At 38.4% G+C, this 21,256-nt stretch overlaps 1 protein-coding gene across 1 annotated transcript; it reads left to right on the top strand.

The window, feature by feature from the left end:
- Positions 1 to 1,145: 1,145 nt before the first annotated feature.
- On the top strand, positions 1,146 to 19,250 carry itga2.2 (integrin, alpha 2 (CD49B, alpha 2 subunit of VLA-2 receptor), tandem duplicate 2). The gene is made up of 30 exons (XM_046388019.1): positions 1,146 to 1,289; positions 2,458 to 2,581; positions 4,574 to 4,683; positions 4,968 to 5,059; positions 5,647 to 5,761; positions 6,506 to 6,633; positions 6,755 to 6,903; positions 7,180 to 7,330; positions 7,701 to 7,866; positions 8,071 to 8,147; positions 8,969 to 9,107; positions 10,493 to 10,638; positions 10,739 to 10,882; positions 11,190 to 11,393; positions 11,531 to 11,661; positions 11,825 to 11,988; positions 12,884 to 13,035; positions 13,186 to 13,296; positions 13,656 to 13,741; positions 14,916 to 15,057; positions 15,344 to 15,427; positions 15,525 to 15,601; positions 15,697 to 15,780; positions 15,881 to 15,980; positions 16,067 to 16,174; positions 16,429 to 16,539; positions 16,821 to 16,934; positions 17,072 to 17,161; positions 17,269 to 17,385; positions 17,590 to 19,250. The coding sequence occupies exons 1-30, from the start codon at positions 1,244 to 1,246 to the stop codon at positions 17,677 to 17,679; spliced, it is 3,552 nt and encodes a 1,183-aa protein (XP_046243975.1). The 5' UTR covers positions 1,146 to 1,243; the 3' UTR covers positions 17,680 to 19,250.
- The last annotated feature ends 2,006 nt before the right edge of the window (positions 19,251 to 21,256 follow it).

Genomic DNA, 21,256 nt, shown 5'->3' on the forward strand with positions numbered 1-21,256 from the left:
CAAGATATCCTGACTTTTACTAATATGTATGTGCCAAGCTAAAAAAACAGCTGGATCCTACATTTCCCATAATACAACTGAAAGCATCTTTTCTTTTGACACTCCCCTGGAAAATGCCCACATCTTTCAAATTCCACAACCCCAGTTCACAATGCAGGCTTTCTATTAAAGATCTGCAGCCAAGCTGATGTCATCAGGATTGTTTTACCAGACTTCCCCCAGAAGACATCACGCAGCTGTTTCAGAGGCTGAGTCTTACCTCCATTGACCACTAAACTGACCTTTTTCCATTAAACCAGCAGAGGTTATCTTTAATGATGATAATGAATCAGTTACTTGCAGTAGCTGCATCTTGAGTCATTCACTCACGACACAATATGACATCAGTGGATGTAATTATCTGTCTGTTTCTTGAGCAACAAGCACCAACTAACATTCTTTGCAAAACAGCATTTTAGAATGAAACCACTAATTGAAAATTAAACGTCCTTCCACTCTTTCATCATCCTGCCCAGTAACTTTCCAACCTCTGATCCAAATGAAGCTCTTTGGAAACAAGGCGTCGGTTTTCCTAGCAGACCTCACAATAAACTTTATTTCATTTTGTTCTTCAGTTTGTAGGTTCTTGATATTCTAATTCTACAGACACCGTCTCAACAATAATTCTCTGCTCTGCAATAAGTTGTGAATAGAGAAATTATACTTATGGGAGACAAGTGTTAAAATGTTAACTGTGGATGAAGTTTATTTTTTATCTGATATCTGTTGATTTGAGTCTTGTTAGTCCACTCACAATGTGGCTTTGGATTTAAAGGGACATTTCCAATAAATGAGAGCTGATGGATTTATTTTGAACACTGAGTCTTTTTGTAATCTTAGCCTGCATTTGCTTCAAACGTCGGACCATGGGCACGACGTGCTTCATCGCACGCTGTATCCATTATTAAGCATTAACTGACTTCAAACTTGAGATGACAGACGTCAAGCCCGTTTCCTGCCTGGTCATAACTCAAGCTCACTTCGAGCTACAGCACAGCGTTTATAATGTCCAGTCAGACTTCATTGCACTTCACACCCACTGATAATACTTGGTAAAACTTTGTATGGGCAGGTAAAAGAGGGAGAGCCCACGTCCTTATTTGGGAAGTCCATCCGGTGCGTCATTGGCTGTCTGCGAGCAGCGGAGCTTCTACTTTGACAAGTGCGTCGGCTTCATTTAATCACAAATGGAATAAAGTCGACGATGGAGTTCTTTCGGGGGAATATCTTCTTCTTTATAGTAGTCTTTTGTAAGTACTGAACTTGTTTTTCAACTTAAGCTTGTTCTTTTCATTGTCATCTCACCCAAAGAGTAAAAAGATCCACATGTTCTCGTCACGAAGAGCGATGGTTTTATATCGGTTTCATAAGGCCAGAGTCGGCAGTGTTTATTAGTCATTGGTTACAGCTTTGGATGTGATTGTAAACTGATTTCTTATAGTCATATTTCTTACACACACATCTGAAGAGAAGCTGAGGGGTGCACGCTCAGCATGCAGTCCCTTTTACCGAACGAATCTGCCTGGAAGTGGTTTTGTGTTGAATTAGATTTCAGTTCACCCTGCAGCGTTTCTTCCTCTGCTATCAAACGCATGATCCACAGTCTACCCAGATGGATTAAATAAGAACAGACTCACTGTTTTGCTGTGTATCACATGGCTTACAGTAGAAAAATTCACACAATATGTGTGTCTGGTCTACTTTAACCTGTGGAAGCTTTCAAGACTTTTAATTATTCTCCTACATGCACATTCCCCATCTCTGAACTGAGAGGAAATATTAATGTATTACGGGCTTTGCAGAGCCCCAAGAGGGGGCAAAGTGCTACTGTGTGCGGCAGGTAAACAGGCGTGGCAGAAAGCTTGCAAGTGAGGGTCTCCTGAGTCCAGAATCCATCCACATTCCTCTTGCCTGCTGTTTGAAGGGGAGGCAGGCTGATAGCTGCTTTGCATGTATGGGCTTGTGGATCTGTTACTTCAGCAAGACTCACTCATAATCAGGCAAATTCCATGTCCCGAGGGTGTTCAGACTTTGTCTGTGGAGAAACATATTGTTCTGAGGCGAGCAGTGTCTATTAACACACCTCAAACTTCACAACTAGCGTCACCTTCATGTATTGTGAAGGTTTTTTTGTGAGTCGCCTTACATCCATGAGTCAAATTTACATGATTCAGCCACAAAAAAAAAACACCCACTGGACTGAAAAGGGGAAGTCAGGATGGCTGAATCTGCTGCTGAAGATGAAACATTAAACCTAACAAGTTGTTGAAGAACTTTTAGATACACAAATGCACATCTAATTATAATAACGACAATAATGGTAGCCTTTATGACAGGTAGTCCTACAACTGCTTCGACAGGGTCATTATCAACACTAAAGAGAGTTATCGTGTCAACTGTCACTATCTCCTCCACCAGCTGACAAGATCTGGCACTCGCAGTCCTTCAATGTCGGCACTGCAGGTGCCAAGATTTTCAGTGGACCAGCGTTGGAAGAGTTTGGCTACACAGTCCAACAAGCGACAAATCATGAAGGCAAATGGTAAGAATTTTAGTGTTACTCTCACTACTTTTATTCTCCATTTTTTCCAAGTGGCGTCCTGTTACTCCGTTATTGAGTTCATATTTATTTGCTGTCTTTGTAATAGCAACTAAAGTGAGAAACATGCAGGCATCCTCAGATGATATGAATGTTGTGCATATCCAGTGAGCCACTTGCGTTGCTTGATGCAAGCCTGAACACCAGAGCAGGATGGGTTCCAGGTTCAACAAGGTGCCTGACATGCTTCACCAGGATCAGCCACGATCTGTGTTGACTTATGAGATTCAAACAGTTGTAAGACATGCATTGTAAGTTGTTTTGTTCGTTGTTGCAAGGCAAAGGACCTGCTTATCAGCAATACCAAAGTATTCTATGGCTTGTAAACAACTCTCCACATTCTTACACAGCCAGCACAAGTCAGCACCAGACACCAACAGACACCAACAGACACAATGATTAAAACAAAATCTCACTTAATTTGTGTCCAGTTCGGCCCTATCATTTAGTTTGTTAATTGAAGGGAATGAAAATTGCTGTGGTTTTTGTACACTACAAGATTTAAGAGGTTGTGTGTTGCTAAATGCTCTTCAGCTTAACACTAGCACCACCTGTTTTTAGCCATGTTTTTAGCGGCATGGCTGTACATGGCTCTAGAGATGGCAAAGTCGCTCTGTCGGCTACCCAGGCCACCATTTTTAGTCCTGACTGAAAGATCAGAGCAGCTGACAAGATGGATTGCCATGAAATTCTGCACAGATATTCATCCCCCGACTTTTCTTTGAGTACCACCATGAGGTTGATATTTGTGGTTTTTACTGAAATGCGAACATGTTAGCATACCAATGTCAACATTTACTGAATGTCAAAGCACTAATGTTCCCAAGAACAGGCTGCTCACAGAGCCTGACTGTAGATTTTTGGTCTTAGACGCGTTTTTTCCTCTAATCCGTCTTATTTACAGGACTGTCAGGAATTTTTAATTTAATTTAATGGATAAGAATAGGATAACCAATACTGCACTTTTATGATGATAGGCAACTGATATATAGAAGTTTTATATATATGTCTCGCTCTACTGGTCGTCGTCGTCCTGAGTAAATTCTGGTGAAATTGTAGTTTCAAAAACTCCCTTAGACACATTCTCTTACCACACTTGTTTGTAACATTTAGTTAAACATTAACCAAACCCATCAGTAATGTCTGCATATTGTACACTGAGTCACAGTCTCATAAAGTAAGTCACTGTCTGGAGGAGGGACCCCATTACATAACCGTGGGAAGTGTATTGTATCCGATAGGTCTCTGATGGCCTGACAGTCACGTTAGTGTCTGTGGGAAAACAACAGTCACACATCCCATTTCCTGTCCTCTTACTTGTAGAGAAGAATGTGTCCCACTTCCACTCTGTGGAAAAATGACTCTGTTATGTTGTAGAATTTTGGGTCAGCTTTTTAGTACTATTAGAGCATGTATTCTGTTTCTGGGTTTTTAGGAATTCCTAAATCTTGAGTAACACCTTCAACAACATTAAAGTTGTAATGTGGGACAGTGTTTGCAGAGGATATTTTCAGAGTGAACTTGTAGAGGCTTGTTTGCTGTTAAAATAGGAAGTCGGAAGACTGACGTGACTGACTTGATGGTGCTTGCTCGGAACAAGATTAAACAGCCTTACTGCTACAATGATATAATTGTAATATTTTCGCATATTTTGCGCTGTTTTTGTATCACAGTTGTCTCAGAGGTTAGTATGGTAAAGTTTTGGTCCTGTATTATTTTGACATGAACTTAAAGTAGTAAAATTATTTTTGCCCTTTACAACAGGTTCACATCCATAGACATTCTGTGACCATTTTCAGCATCAAATATTTGGCATGAGTCTCATTCAAATACTGTACGTACAGCTGGTCACGCACTGTTTTTAAAACATTCAGAGACGACTCTTACGTCGCGTGTTTACGAGAGGAAAAGATGAATATTGTTGTTTTTTTGTAGGCTGCTGGTTAGTGCTCCATGGAGTGGTTTCAGTCAAAACAGGAAGGGGGATGTTTACAAGTGTCCAGTCTCAGGTTCCAGAAACAGCTGTGACAAGCTCAATCTTCAAGGTAAGGTTTTAGTGTTTAATTGTTTGACCTTTGACCTTTCTACCAAACATTGTTCTTAAATGCCTAAACAGACATTGCAAAGATGCATCGCCTTAAAGCATCTGGGATGACTTTTTTTTTCTGTTTTAAAAATTCAAACGATGTTAGTGTATTCACAGAAAACCATGTGTGTTGTTCACATCTTGAACTCAATTAAGACAATTATAAACATTGTGTAAATTCCAGATTTAACAACCCTAGTCTGAACGTTAACATAAGAGCTAATTTGTTGTCTTTGTTTTCAGATTCTGTCACTATTCCAGATGTTAAAAATATGAATAACAACATGTGCCTGGGTATGACTCTTGCCCGGATGCCTGCAGTCAATGGTTTAATGGTATGTATGTGTGTGTGTGTTGTGTGTGTTTCACACAAAAGATAGAAAGAAAATCATGCTGTTTCAAAGACTGGCAGACTGTTTTTGGCTTTTAAACATAAATAGTACAATATAACTATTTCCTGTGATTGTTATTTGATGGAAGATTCACAAATTTAATACATAATTAGTAACACAAGCTGTGTTATTGGAAATATTCTAACCACAAAATGAACATGCTTGAATGCCACAGCAATGTGCCATGAAGTGGTTATGGTAAGCTTTTCTCCGAAATTTACATCAAGTGTTATTTTTAGAGGGTAGGAAGTGTACTAGTCTCTCATGGCAATTGATAGCTGTGACAGGAAGTATTGTCAGGCCCTTGTGTTATCAAGGAAAGAAAGCAGTAGCTGTACAGTAGCTTATGCATGTTTAACGTTTTTGTTATTTTCTTCCAAAGACAATTAAATATGAGTTAAGTCAAATTCAGAGTTAACAATTTAATTCACTGTTGAACTCAGTGGTAAGAGCTTACTGGAAGCTTTTTAAAGCAGTGACACACCTCCCTTTCTGTCTCTTCTCTTTTCTTCTGTGCTCATCTGATACAGATGTGTGGTCCTCTGTGGGGACAGCAGTGTGGCAATCAGGACTTCTACCCAGGAATCTGTGCAAGAATGAACCCCCTCTTTCAGCCTCAACCTGCCTTCGCTCCTGCCATCCAGAGTATGACCTTTTTATCATCTTTTGATATGATTATAGATTTTTTAGCCTTTTCTATATTTCAAGACATGTTTCAGTTTATAGTAGTGTAGTGTAAATAGTAGTAGTGTAAATCCATCACAGTGACATTTAGTCTGTTTTGATGTTATGTTATTACAAGGCAGTGAGTTATTATTAGTTATTATTTGTCCTGTCATTGATCAGTGCTCCACTTTTCATCAGCTGTTCTCATCTTCTAAATGTCACTGCCTTCAGCTCTCATGAACTCACCAGGGAGTAATTGTCTAAGTTTGTAGTTGTTTTGACCACTTAATAGTGTAATTTTGAGGTGGATAGCTGCCCTCCTTGGGCCTGGGTCTGCTCAGAGATTTCTGCCGGTGTCGGCAAATGTTTACTCATGGGGGGAATGCTGGGTCTCTCTTTATTAAAGTTTAAATTAAAGAGTTTGGTCTATATCTGCTCAATTTGGAAAGTGTCATGAGATTATATTTGTTGTGACTTGTTGACTGACTTGAAATTATTTTAATTAATAAAAATAGGAAACTAATAGATCTACATTTCAAATCTGCAAAATACAAATGAATTTTAATGTTTTATTTTTAATTTTACTGAATTACCATCCACTGAAATGAGTGGCTGCATGGAAGTAAGAAAATAAACATTTAAGAGAAAAGGTTCAGCACTAATGTGAAATCACTGTTGCTGCTTAAATGGATGATTATATTTCTCTTTTGATGATATTTCTAGAATGCGGAGGACCCATGGACATTGTGATTGTTTTGGATGGCTCAAACAGCATTTATCCATGGGGTCCAATGACCGATTTCCTCAAGAAATTAATACCTGGGCTTGATATCGGACCCCAGGACACACAGGTGATACCGTGTTTCCAGAGCAGAAAATTTAAGCAGAGCTGAAGCGAGGGTTCATCTCTGTTGTCTTGTGGTCATTACTGACAGATTTCTGTGATTTTTCCACACTAAACTGTCATCCCAGGTCAGTATCATTCAGTATGCCGTCGATGCCAAGTTTGAATTCAAACTGAACACGCACAGAACCAAAGATGACATGATTGCTGCAGCATCCAACATCAGACAAATGTATGGTTCCTCTACCAATACTTTCCATGCGATCCAATATGCCAGGTTGGTGTTGCCTCTTTTGGATATATGTACAATATGTGTGTTTATTTACTTCTTTTCCTTTCCATTTGATTACTTGCTTGGCTTCTTGCTTTTCTTATAATTTGTATGTTGCTCTATTTGTCTTGTTTTGTTTATTTATTTCATTATTACCTGACTGGGACTGAATGATTATTTTTGATGTTGCATTTTATTATCTATCAGTTTAAAAAATGTGGGATTTTTGTGATGAAACCACAAACAGTAGTTTTAAAATTACTCCACTACATCTGCTTTTAGTCAGTGGGGTTTTGATCAGACCAATGGTGGTCGACCAGGCGCTGCCAAGGTGATGGTGGTCGTCACCGATGGGGAGTCTCATGATTCGGCTTTTAGAGACAACGTTATTGCTGACTGCGAGAGACAAGGCATCACCCGCTTTGGTATCGCTGTAAGTGATCATCCTCCATTTACTCTCACTATGACATTTATACAGTGATAGTTGTGTTTTAAAAAAATTGCACAATAATAAAATCTACACCAATTTAAACTTAGTTTTCCTGATTTTCATCACACTTTTAGTTACATTTTGTTGAGCAGTTCTGTCCAGGAATATAGCTATGTTCAAGAATTTGGATGGATTCTTTTATTATAGTTATAATTTAGTTAGAGTTAGTTAGAGTTTAGTTGTTATTTTAGATGTGAATGGGCCTCAAGATGTGATGCCTGCTGATTGCATAGCATTGGATGGGTTTGCTCATACGTGCCAAAACATTTGTCCTTGCAATCCTGATTTTGTGGTGTTTCCTTTTTTTTACCAGGTCCTGGGTTATTACATCAGAAACAACATTGATACAGAAAACCTGATAAAAGAAATCAAGTCCATCGCCAGTTTGCCTACAGAGAAGTACTTCTTCAATGTGTCTGAAGAGGCAGCCCTTTCCACCATTGCTGGAACACTGGGGAACCGTATCTTCAACATAGAAGGTAAGTTATTTTGTTTTCCTTTTTTTAATTGACACTGCCTGTTCATTTATACACTCTTTCCAAGAAACTGACCCAGTCTGATAAGATCCCAAGAGAGATCAAGATAATTTCTTAATCTAGCTTATATATTTTTCAGTTTGTCTCATTCTTGGTCTGCTCCTCTACCTCTGGTATTAACACGTTTTTCACTACTGTTCCCATAAGGCACTGGTAAAGGGGCTGATAATTTCAAGATGGAGATGTCCCAGGTGGGATTCAGCGCTCACTACTCCAGCCAACAGGTACAGAGAGCTGCATTGTACTCTTCCTTGAGGTCCTCATATACCTTTTCTATCTCTTGTGACAGAGCAAGTTCATGTGTTTGGCTGTTCTTTACACTCAAACTTGCAAAAAATTAAAAATGTAAGGGGCTGTACACTGCTGCGTGAGGAAGTCTTGTTTGAAGTCGTATCAGATGCCGAGGGTTTGTTCTAAACAGCAGCAATAATCTGATCCAAACTGTCCATGCTTGCAAGGAAAAGAATAAAAATAGAACAGTTCCACAGTTCCAAACAGTATTCTACAATACCGGCTTTGTGCTTCGCAGTGTATTTGGCCAAAACAGTGTGTTAAAGGATAAAAACAAAATAACATCCAGTGCCTACACTCCGCCACATCTTCATTTTTTCTGCTGTTACTCAAGAATCTGTCACATATTAACAAAATATAGACCAAACACTGTCAGTTGTGTGTGCTCCACCCACTGTGCAGACGTATTCACTAGAGGCCACCAGTTCTGCAATCAAAGCTCTGAAAATATGTGATAATAATGAAATACTGACAAGTGCCCATTTTTCATAACAGCTATCAAAATATTATATGTGCCCATGGCCGCATACTCACAGAACCTCTTTATAGCAGCCCTCCTGCTGTACCAATGTAGTCCTTTCTCTGAAAGGAAACAGGAATGTGCATTTTGTACAGCATTTTCAGAACTGTTATTTCAACTGATGTTCTGTTCTGAGTGACTTTTGTGGTCTTCCTGTAAGCAGACTGAAAATATAAATGCTGTGTAGTACTTCTGTGGTGTCTGTTGAATGATCTTTGGCCTCTGCTGTTTAAGGATGTGATGATGCTGGGAGCAGTGGGAGCCTATGCTTGGAGCGGGACGGTCGTCCATCAAACAGGGTCCAAAGTAGACATTCTGCCTTTCTCAGACTTTGAGGGAGTACTTCAAGACAGAAACCACAGCTCATTACTGGGTAGGCATTTACAGTTATCCTCTGTATTTATTTGACTAACTCTACCCTATTATAATTTCTGATTCTGTTACTTTAAATCATTGCATGAAACAATAAAGAAATGTGTATGTAGGGTGCCTGGTCACAGAGTTGGTAATACAAGTTACCTCTGTCACCATCTTGTAGACTATTTTGAGAAATGGAACATTGCAGAAAAACTGAAGTAATATTTCTATAATTTATACTATTTATACAGTTTAGTATTTATAGCAGCTTGCGTTTTACCATGCTGTAGATGCTGTACGGTGGTATGTATAAGTGGATGTCCATAATGGCAGTTTGGGGTAATTGTTTGGATAATTATGGCACTTTGTCGAACCTGAAAATTAACCTAAATATGTGTTGAAACAGTAAATGGTTTATTTGCATTTGTGTGACCACATCTATTTTAGTAGAGTCTAAAAGTTATATTATTATAATTTCCATGGCTTTGAGAGAATCCATGAATTTACGATGAATCTCTTATATTATATTTTGAGAAATTACAATACATATACCACAGAGCTTATGCAATGGCTTCACATGTCTATTACTGCGATGACACTGTGTTACAATGGCAGGTCTAAGTGCACTGGTGGAAGAATTCAGATTATTTACTCATGGAAATACTACAGTGTTGATACTGTTTTACCTTTACAGGTCCTGCATTCCAAATAATAACGTAATTTATACCTTAAATTTAATGTATGAAAGGTAAAAGAACTAATTTGAGCTGGCAATAGACATGTGTTTTGCTTTCAAGTATCATTATGAAGTCAGCGCTGATTTCACAAAGTAATGGCTCTAGAAAAATGACACCATCTGTGTTTAGATGAATTTTCTATTTTGTCTGCCGCAGGAACAAAATCTCTGGGGTAAAGCTAACTGGTCCCTGACACTTCTGTCTACTGTCATGTCTCCATTGTAAGCTAAACGATTGAAGAGACTCACGCTTTTATGTTTTGTTGCTGGCAGTTGCTTTTCTAAAGAGACAGAAAGTGATGTGTTTGTCTGGTGTTCTGTGTTTTCACTTATGCTGCCTAATTCAACCTTTTCTGGGGAAGATTGACATTTCCCTCACACTTATGTTGAGGCCAACTTGCTTGTGCTCTTATTAGTACATAGAGTGGAAGAGGAACCACAATTCCCAGAATAGCTCCTCCCAACCTGCATCTGCAGACAAGTTTTAGCAGCCAGAGTGAATGAAGACATCTGTGTAGGTGTGCAGATCCTTTAAAGTAGAAGCAGAAGTAAAAGCAATATAAGAGGGAAAGTAAAATACAAATACCTCAATTCTGTAATGTAATTCATTCAATTCCCAAGTTCAAATATCAGCTAGTAAATGTGTTACTTGTGGTCAATTCCAGGTTATTCTGTCACCACGCTGAGTGATGGGCCCACAGAATACTTTGTGGCTGGTGCGCCTCGCTCCAACCACTCGGGACAAGTTATTGTTTACACTGTCAACACCCAGAAGCAAACTGCTATCATTGATTCAGAAAGAGGGAAACAGGTACTGACATTAAAGGATAACACATTCACATCTAGAGCATTCATCTAGAGCATAACCTAAAGAAATTTAACTCATCATCACCTGCCAATTGTTGTCCCAGATTGGGTCATACTTTGGAAGCGTCCTGTGCTCCCTGGACGTGGACAGAGATGGGGTGACAGACCTCCTGCTGGTTGGTGCGCCCATGTTCATGAACGAGCTAAAGAGAGAAGAAGGCAGGGTCTACCTTTTCTCTGTCACTAAGGTAGCAAAAAGTCACTTTCTGAGTATCATTATGTGTGCATTTATAAGGGCATAGTCCTCACTGTTCACACTGAGGCGAGACCAACTTATGGAAAATGAAGAGAAATGGTACAAAAAGTAGCTGTACTTAAGAGATATTCTCAAAGCTGATATATTTAATTTCTAAAATGCAAAACAGCCCTCAATGAATTGTCAGTCAGCCTTTCTAGTAAATCGTGTATTTAATTTGTAGTTTTCTTGAATTTAAAGGAACTCTTAGCATGACGTTTTGCACCTCATACATACTTTTTCTGTCTTATCATCTGAAGGGTATACTGAATGAGCAGGGATTCCTCAGCGGTTCTTCCTCAACTGAGAACGCACGGTTTGGGATGGCGATCTCTGCCATTCCTGACCTTGACCTTGACAGCTACAATGATGTTGTGATTGGAGCCCCCCTAGAGGACAAAGGAAAAGGTGCCATCTACATCTACAATGGGGAGAAGAAGACATTAAATAAACAGTTCTCACAGGTACAGATGGGAAAAATTGTGTTTAATATCTGACATTGGGAGTTTTTCTGTGCATTTGGAGCTAAATTCATTTTTCATTTAGATAATTTAGTTCACTCAGCTGAATGAATGAGAGTGATCACTTTCATCCATTTCAGAGAATTCTCGGCTCCAAACTGGATCCTCAACTGCAGTATTTTGGAAGGTCCCTTGATAGCTATACAGATCTGAATGATGATACACTCCCTGACATCTCCATTGGTGCATATGGCAAAGTGGTGCAGCTTTGGTAAGCTTAATCATTACAATATTTGGAAATGAAAAAGATAAGCTGTAATAACTGTAAATGATCAAAAATTCAGTGAATTACCTAAAGATGATCAAGTTAGTAAATGAATCCATCATTTATTGAATTGCCAAGGCTGTTACTCATTTAATATTGTGGTTTTCAGGTCCAGAGGTGTGGCATCTGTCAGTACTAAAGCTTCTTTCACCCCCAATAAAATCAACATTTTCAACAAACCCTGTAACATTAATGGACGGAAGCTTTCGTGTTTCAACATCAATCTCTGTTTCAATGCTGCATTCAGGCCTAAGAACCCCGTTGGACCCATTGGTAAATCTGATTATCTGTTAGGTTTCTCAAGAATATGTATACTCCTGTTACTTAATGTGATAGTTCAACATACTGGGAATGCACAGGTTTGCTTTCTTGCCAAGCATTTGATGAGAAGATCCATACTACTCTCATGTATGCATGGTAAATAAGAGCTACGTGCATTCTTTTAATGGCCAGCAGGGGGGAACTCCACTGGCTGCCAAAAGAAATCTTATTGTATGTAAGCTCATGAGAAAATGATCCTACTTCTCACTTGATTTATTTCCTTAGCAAAAATTCTCCTGAAGAGTTTATGGCCTCAGTTACTAGTTTCAAGTCTTTTTCAGTACATGAAGATCATTTTGTAAATTATGGTGCCATTTAGAGTAAAATCAATGATAAAGCAGGATTTTACTCAGAGGTGTAGCAATGCCTGTCCTCTTCGACTCCACCCTCTCAGCCAAATATGGTCAATTCTGGCTCCAAAAATGCAAGAGGTTATATGGCAAACTCGAGGATTCAAAATGGTTGGCGAACCACTGGGTGGCTTTGCAGGGGGTCGTTAGGTAACAGATATGCCTACCAGCACGTTAACACTTAGCAGCAAGGTCAGTATAGAAATGACAACTTGCGGTTTACTTGCAGGCAGTTTGCTGTTTGATGCATTTGTTACCTTTGAACAGAGCCAGCGTAGCTGTTTCTACCTTATTCCAGTCTTTATGCTAAGCTAAGCTAACTGGCTGATGGCTGTAGCCTCGTACAGGCATTAATGTGCTATCAGTCCGCTCTATTTTGGCAAGAAAGTGAATAGGCATGTTGTCCAAAATGTCAAATTATTGCTTAAAGATATTCAAATACCACTGAGAGCTGTCTGAGAGTGTGTCATATTCAGGACTGCCTTCACTTCTTTCAGATATATCCTACACTTTGACTCTGGACGCTGACCTGCAGGCTTCACGGGTGACATCAAGGGGACTGTTCAGTAAAAACAATGAACGCTTCCTCACAGAAAAGGCAAAAATATCATCCACACCCTTGTGTCAAGACTATCAAGTTTATGTCCAGGTAAAGGATGAAAATCATCTGTTTTGTTTCTCTGTGATTCAGTTTTGTGCAAGCATAAATAAAAATATTGCTTCATTTTTTTTCTCCAACATAAATAGAGCATTTTGAAAATGATCTCCTGATTTATCTATATGATGGTATCTTCAACAGGAGACACCAGACTTTGTAAATTCCCTTAGTCTGAAAGTAGAAATCGAGCAGCAGAATGCAGATGTGAACCCTGTCCTCGACATGTTTTCCTCAAGTGCCTGGGAGTTTTTCGTAAGTGACTGATATACTACGTGACATCTCTGATTCTGTGTTCATTTTTTTAGCCTTTGATCTGTGAAACAGATCAGGTAAGAGAAGACCTGACATGTAGTTGTTATTTTTGCAGAGGCGTTTGTACGTCATATGAAATGACAAGGTTTGATGATTACTGGCTTGTGTTCCTTTAAGTCACGCAAGTTTCCAGATTTAGGGCCTCTGTGTTTTCCCAACAAGATTAAAGTTTACCCAAAAGCAGTTAAAATATAATACATTTCCATTTATGTTATGTTATTTTCAAAATCTGCAGAGATTACAGGCATCTACTGAAAATGCAGCCTTCGAAGAATTAAGCTCTGTTGTTGTTGTTCCAGATCCCCTTTACGAAAGACTGCGGCTCTGATGACGTGTGTGTCAGTGATTTAGTGCTGAGTGTGAAGACAGACACAAAGGCTAGCAGGTGAGAACCACTGCTCTGTCTCAAGTGTATAGTACAAGATGTAACATGTCATACTTGCTGTTTGTTGCATGTATGATTCACAGTACCAGATGGACAGCGTTGTTTTGAAGTTAACATAACATAAGCTCCGTTCAGAGGAATTTACTTGAAATGTGACCGTATCCTCACGATAAAGACTTTGAACAACAGAAGATGATGACTATGATGATGACTGAATTCTATGATTCTTCTGAACTTTAACTTTTGAGCATCACTCATTTAGTCGTGAATAAGTAATGTCATAAAGTTCAACAGATTTTTACAAGTACAGTGATTATAGTGATTTTCTCAATGACACAGCTTCTGTCTCACATTTCTGCTGTCATGGTACATCACATTATATATTCATAGTTCATGTTTGTAAACAGGACTATGTAAAAGCCTCTCTAGCGTCCCCTGGAGGATGTACTGAACTGACCAGCTGATGTGTACCTGCTTGGCAGCATCTAGTAGTTTACAACAGAGAAGAAAGAATTGTGTGAATATTAGATCAGGTTTGGCAGAATGAGTAATCCTTATTTGATGTTATGCTCTGGTAACGCCTAACAACCAATGCACCATTTTCTATTTTTTCAGTTTTATTAGTCTGTCTTAATTGCTAATTGTGCACAAATTCGAGTTTTCCAGTTTATACGGAAACTGCGTAGCCTATAAAATGACTGGGTCTAAGCTTGGAAGAAAACTTCCCAAGTGCAGATGAAAGGACATGAACAAGGACAGCACTTTTAAAACTTCTTTCCCACATTCAGATGCATTTGATTACATGCAGATGCCACTGATTTTCATTTTGCTGCAACATATTCCTCTTTTTGCACTTTTTAATCTCAAGGAAGGCCATGTGATTAATTCCCATATAAAAACTGTATTGTGCATTTTACACATTAGTGTTTATTGAAGTAACCTCAGTCTATGGTACTGTCATGGCTCCATGTATAGACGCTTAGACAAGCCAAAAACCTTTCAAACAATATAAACAAATCACCTACAGGTCACATCTTTAAGTGAACTAGGCAAAAGATCACGTAACCCATTACTTCCTATCCTTATCCCTATGGTCGGTTACACTTCTCATACTTCTCATACTGAGCTGCTTTAGTGTCTGAGTAGTGCAGTAATATGAGCTCTTGTGTTGCAGCTCCGCTCCTGTTCTGGTCAGCGCTAATAACCGAGAACTGTCATTTGACGTTGTTGTGAAGAACAAAAAGGAGAACGCATACAACACTCAGGTGTTGGTCACACACTCCAGCAACCTCTACTACTCGTCCGTCTTTCCTTCCGTGAGTGAAAAATCCTCAACTGAAAATTATTTATGTTGATATGATACTGATTTGAAAAAGCCGTAGACTTTGACTTTTTTCAGATATTGTAACATAGTGGACATCTTTGAATGTTGAAATATCTTGAATTTTTTTCTATTAACATTTCAACATTTACTGAAACTGTTAATTAAAAAATGATAATACTTATATGAGTATTTTCTGTATGTACAGAAATACTGAAAACAAATGTATTGCCAGTGAAATAAAAACCAATAGCAATATTTTGAATTGAATCCATTTACAGACAGATGGAGTGAAATGCACCTCAACACAAACTCAAGGTGTCACTTGCCAAGTGGGCTACCCAGCATTAAAACAAGAGGAAGAGGTAAATGCAAAAAGAAGAAATCAGTTTCTTCACTCATGTGAACTATTTGAATGAGTTATAGTAAGTAATGCAACACATTGTGTTTGTTTTATTACAGATGAAATTTAAGATCAATTTTGACTACAGTCTTGATCAGCTGCAAAACCGAATCAAGGTGGAATTTGAGGCCAAAAGGTTTGCTGAATTAATCAGAAATTGCATGCAAAAGTGGTGACTCCTAATTAAGGTTTTTGAAATCTAATGAAGTTCTGTACTTTTTTTTCCTACAGTGATGGTAAAGAGGAGAGACCTGTAGACAACAAAGCTGACATATCCTTTCCTGTTCTGTATGATGCAGGGATTGTTCTATCAAGGTGATTTGCTTTCTGTTATGTTAACATTGCTATTTACAAGCTACAAGTCATGCAGCGTAAGCTTAATAGCTGTTTTTTTTTTGTTTGTTTTTTTTTTTAGGGAGTCAAATATCAATTTCTACGTGGCAGATGCCGTTCCGGTAGTAACCACGGTGAAAACTCTAGATGACATTGGCCCAGAGTTTAACTTTACAGTGAAGGTGCCCTCCATTAACCTGTCTCTTAAAATATCAAAAATTATTTTATTCATTATAAAAGTGTTTACGAGAACAAATTGTATTTAAAGGTTTCAACAGGTTATTTCCCCGTCAGTCTTCTGTATCTGACCATTACTCTGCCAATGGCCACTAAAGGAGGAAACCAGCTCCTCTATGTCACCAATGTGGACTCACAAGTGAGTACTCAGTTATCAAATACCAGCAACATTTTACACAGTTTAAAAGCATCTTCACTTCATAAATGTGTTTGCTGAAATTCAGTCTTAAATTATTAATATTTTAAACATCACACTTGTCTTGGTTAATCGGTAACCAAACTGCTCCAAATCCTCTACAAATTCATATTTCTTTTTATTTTTTTAAACTTTAACTGTGTGATTTGTAGTGTGATATGTGTGAAGTGAATGACCTGAAGCTTCTCTACTTGTAGGGAGGTTCTATCAGCTGTGATTCCAGCAACCTCGTTGATCCTCTGAAGATCGGTATGAAGAGCCACAAAGAGTCCTTCTCTGAGGAGAGCCTGCGAGGCATGGACAGACTGGTCAGTCACCTCTTTCTTTAAGTGGTTTTCTCTTTATTATGTCAGTTTTCTCAGATGCTTTGTACGATGTGGAATTTTTTTTGACTTGTATCTTAGTTAAGTCAGTGATGCACAAATCTCTGCACTGAAAATTTAAATCAAAATTTAACAAATATTTACAGCTGCATATGCATTTTTATTTTCCCAAATTGAAACATAATTGAAAATGCACTGAAATTCAATGTTGCTGTTTTCCTTTTGTTAATATTGTTTTGTTTTGTTTTGTTTTTTTTAACTGAAAGGACTGCAAAAGTGCAAAATGCAAGTATATCAAATGTGTCATCAAAGACATTGAAGTGAAGAGTGACTACTTTGTGAAAATTAAAACAAGAATCTGGAGTGGCACATTTATTACGGTAAGTATATTCGTTCATGAAATTCAAAAAACTGGTAGTTTTGTCTGCTTTATTACCATTTATTTTATGATGCTGCTGATAGATGAATCCATGTTGATGCCTTCAGTCCTCTCATTTGTATGAATTTTTCATGACAGGCCAGCTATCAGACCATTGAGCTGACATCCAGTGTTGATATTGAAACCTCCAATCCTGACCTGTTTGTAATCAGCCCCAAACAGCTACCAGTAAGATCCCATTTCAGTATTTAAAGATTTTTTTATGTAAATAAGTTTTGTGTTAAGCCGCAGCGAGACGGACCATGTAATGACCTTTCCCGTCCTCCTGCCTGCAGGTGGTGCTGACAATCAGTAAACCTGGAGAGAAAGGTGATGTTCCAGTGGGAGTGATTGTTGGCAGCGTCATTGCCGGACTGCTGCTGTTGGCTCTGGCTGTTGGACTGCTGTGGAAGGTAAGTGCTGGCTACTTCTGTCTGTGCTTTCACGAAAATGTGCAGCTTTATGTTGATATGATCAAAGTAAAATTTAATGTGCTTATCACCAATCTACTATGCAACAGAATGCTGTGTATGTATATGTGGATATGAACGAAATAGGCTATATGATGTCATTACATTGGTGTATGATGGCAGTAATACTGAAATCTCTGTGTCTAGTTTGGGTTTTTCAAAAGAAAGTACCAGCAGCTTCAGAGGGATGGCGACGATGACGAGCGGAGCCGCGCACATGCCGATGAAGTGCTGTGAACTAAAGAGCAAACCTGCAACTTTTTCTCTGTACTGGACTCCTCTCAGTATGGACTTGTGGTACTTGCACTGGGTCTTGCACTGGGTCTTGCAAAGTGCAAACAGTCTAGAGTTTAATCACTGAAAGTTGGGCATTTTCATGAATGAAAGCTGTTCAGTTTGTGGATAACTGGGATTCAGTCTTCTGTGCACGTTGCAGAGGATCATTGTTATTGTCTTTATTTTGAGCTCTGGGGACTGTATACATTCACTATTTGCTGTTATGCACTGACGTTGAACAAATGTAAAAACTGTGGGTTTTCCCAACATGATAGGTAGCAACAGAGGCTATGATGCTTTTTCTAGGCCTCAGATGACATCGGATGCAAATGTTTCCATCTTGATTTTTACACCGTAAACACATCTGTGTTACGCATTGCCTTTTGTTTTGACAAAATCTGGCCAACATGGTTGTCAAATAGCAACTGGAAAAATCTTATAATGATCAGTGAAAATAGCTCATTTGTCAGATTCTATAGCCAGTCAATCTGTCTTGGCATCCACTGTCACCTCTGGTACTCAGGGCTTTTCTTTCATTGGGACTGTTGATGTAAGTAGTGTAGATAGCAAAAAAGTCTTCTGGAAAGAGTGAAATTTGTCATTACTTTGTTAAATTGTGTTTGTGCTGTATATACTGTAAAAAAAAATGATGGTCTGCCATATTGGATTTTATAAATGAAAAGATTTGAGGCACAGTGAGTCCGTGGATTACATGTTTGTGTTATTGATGATATTTGTGATATTGATGATATTTTGGGGGTTTTTTTTACCACTAGTTGCACAACTTGTCAGGTATGAATACTTTAGCAGCATATTCATTGAATCTGCAGCTGAACAATATTTACAGGATTAAATAATCTGCTGATTATTTTCTTGATAAATAGTTTGATTATTGATTTTTAAAATGCCTATCAGTTTCATAAATTTCAATGGGATGGTTTGAAAATGGTTGTGGTTGTTTTGTCCAACATGCAGTCCAGACTCTAAAGATGTTTGCTTCGCTGTCCACTTGAGAAAGAAAAGCAGTGTAATATATATTTTTTTAAACCTTTTTTTCAAACCATTTAATCAGTCATCAAAATATTTGCAGCTTAAGTTTTGCTGATCAACTAAGTTATTAGTGGACTAACTGTTTGAGCTCTAATGCTGCTAATCTACAGGACAAAAGGAGAAAATGTCCTATATCAACAAAACACATAGTGCAAATACTGTTCACTACAAAGTGTTATACTCAGAAATGTATCTGAGATAATTCATGGTGGTTGCAAAAAAGTAGAAAAGTGAAGTGAAGTTTGATCAAAGCTAATTCTAAATGTGTATTGGCACAGCTTTGCCACTAGATGGCAGCATGATATAGATGACATGTTGACGCTGTTCATTAATTTTTTCACTGCTCTGTTGATGACTTGACCACTTCTCTATCACTTAATACCTCGTAATTTGTGACCCATTTTGGATTGTGATTTTCTCTTGGGTTGGCTCCTCTCTTCTCTTGCTGGAACACCATTAAAAAAACCTGACCTTGAAGGCAACCCTAGTTGGACTATCTCCCTCCAAACATCACTACCAATTTTTAGTTTTCCCTCAAACTCAATTAATTTCCTCTCACATTTCTGACTGTCATGTTCTCCCACAGTCAGGTTACTCTGTCCCTGGACTGTTTTGGAATGTGTTTCTGACTGCTTTCCTTATGAACAAGCCAACTCCAGCACCCAACAGAGTCCTTAGCTTTCATTTCTTTGGACCTGACGAGACTGCGTTTGCTATTTGTCTCTAATAAGTAGCATATTTTTTGGGAGCCTGGACTTGAGCTTTCCTTGTTGGAGGGGACATATAGGATTGATTAAATGATTGAACAGTTCTGTTTCACAATTACTTATGTGCTACAGTGTTGTGAAACATTCTTTGGACTCTATGTAGATGTGTACAGAGAGCTGTGTGGAAATAGTTGATGAAATGAGATATGGTGGAAGCGTTTGAACACCTTTGTAAATTCATCCCTCTAGGAATTCCTGCACATGATTGGCAGTTACAGTCAAGCAGCTGACCCAGCATGATTGCTCACATATTCCTGCAATGTTGTGAATCAAAAATGATGTCATAGCAAATTATTTAATAACTGCTGTCCTTCTTTGTAGTTTGTAAGACCTTTAGCATTACATAAATCTTGGCCATAATCCTCACTGGTTTCATAGTAACAGCTTTTAAGACCTTTAAAAGAAGACTTTAAAGAGGACTGTCATTAACTTGACAAATTACTAATGGCATGCAGAAAGTCAGATCCTGTATTTCTCATTTATTGCATTTGATGATGAAACCTTGGACATTTTATCGCACATGGTCACATGGTCAGAAGGGAGAAGTCACACAGTATTAAAGGCCTAAACTTTGAGCTTTTTAATGCAGAAAATCTGTGTTAAATTATAACAGAGTAAATGTCATCCCTCATGGCGTCGGGAGTGTGTGCAACCAATCACAATCAGTGCTATGGCAGTGTAATTTTAAAAAGTTCTAATCACTCATTCGTTGCATGTGTCTGTTTGAACCAGATTCAGCTCAGAGCCTGGGACAGGGAGCGCTGGTCGCCCCTCTGCTGATCGCTTCGGGACAACAGCCAGCACTTTAAAGTTGATACAGCGGGACAGAAATGTACTTGCGTGTCAGGAAACGTTTTAGTAGCCTCGACTACTCCTTCAAAGACTCTAGTATTGCAAATCACACACACCAGGCAATGGATGATTTGCCAAACATGCAACATCATATGAACATTTTCAGATTTGCTCAATGAAATAATTGTGATAATTTCTAATCAACAGCTAACATAAAGACCACCGCTTTCAGGTTTATGTGCAACTTTCATTTGACTCATTTGCAATCAATCCATCTAAATGGTCTGAGTCACTAATGTGACAGCAGTAAGTTGTTGTGAAATCAGTCAGACTCTTGAATCACTACAAAAAACAAAAAAAGCAAAAAAAAAAAAAAAAACCTGTCAGATTTCCAAAGCACATGGTTTACTCTACTTGTTCTCTACTTGATGTTATCAATAAAAGAATCGGCCTCATGAAGTCTGGCATTTAAGCATGAGTTTGGTGTACCTGTCAGAACATTTTACTGATTACAGACACATTGGCTTGACTTTCAAATACAAAATGTTCCGTCTAAATCAAAAAAATATGAAATTACTGAAATTTCATAATACTACATTGTCTAATTAGCTAATATAATATTAAATGTCAGCTAGAGAGAATAATAAACATAAGACAGGACAAAAAAACCTGAGACCAAAATAGGACTAGTTAAATTATACGGTCATACTGGTTGTTATAGGACACAAATTGATGTAAGGCACCTATAGAGTCGGTTTGAGCCACACTTGGGGCCCTGGATGTATGAGGATATGCGGTTTTGTTTGCTTGTGTTCTCGTATGGTTAGTAGATGAAGGGCACCTACGTGTGGTATTACACTGGAATTAAAGACGAAATGCAGCATCTCGTTCCTGGCCGACAGATAATTAACTCCCTGGTGTCTGGTTCA

Source organism: Scatophagus argus, chromosome 4, assembly GCF_020382885.2.
Source record: "Scatophagus argus isolate fScaArg1 chromosome 4, fScaArg1.pri, whole genome shotgun sequence".
In the NCBI taxonomy this organism is placed as follows: Eukaryota; Metazoa; Chordata; class Actinopteri; family Scatophagidae; genus Scatophagus; species Scatophagus argus.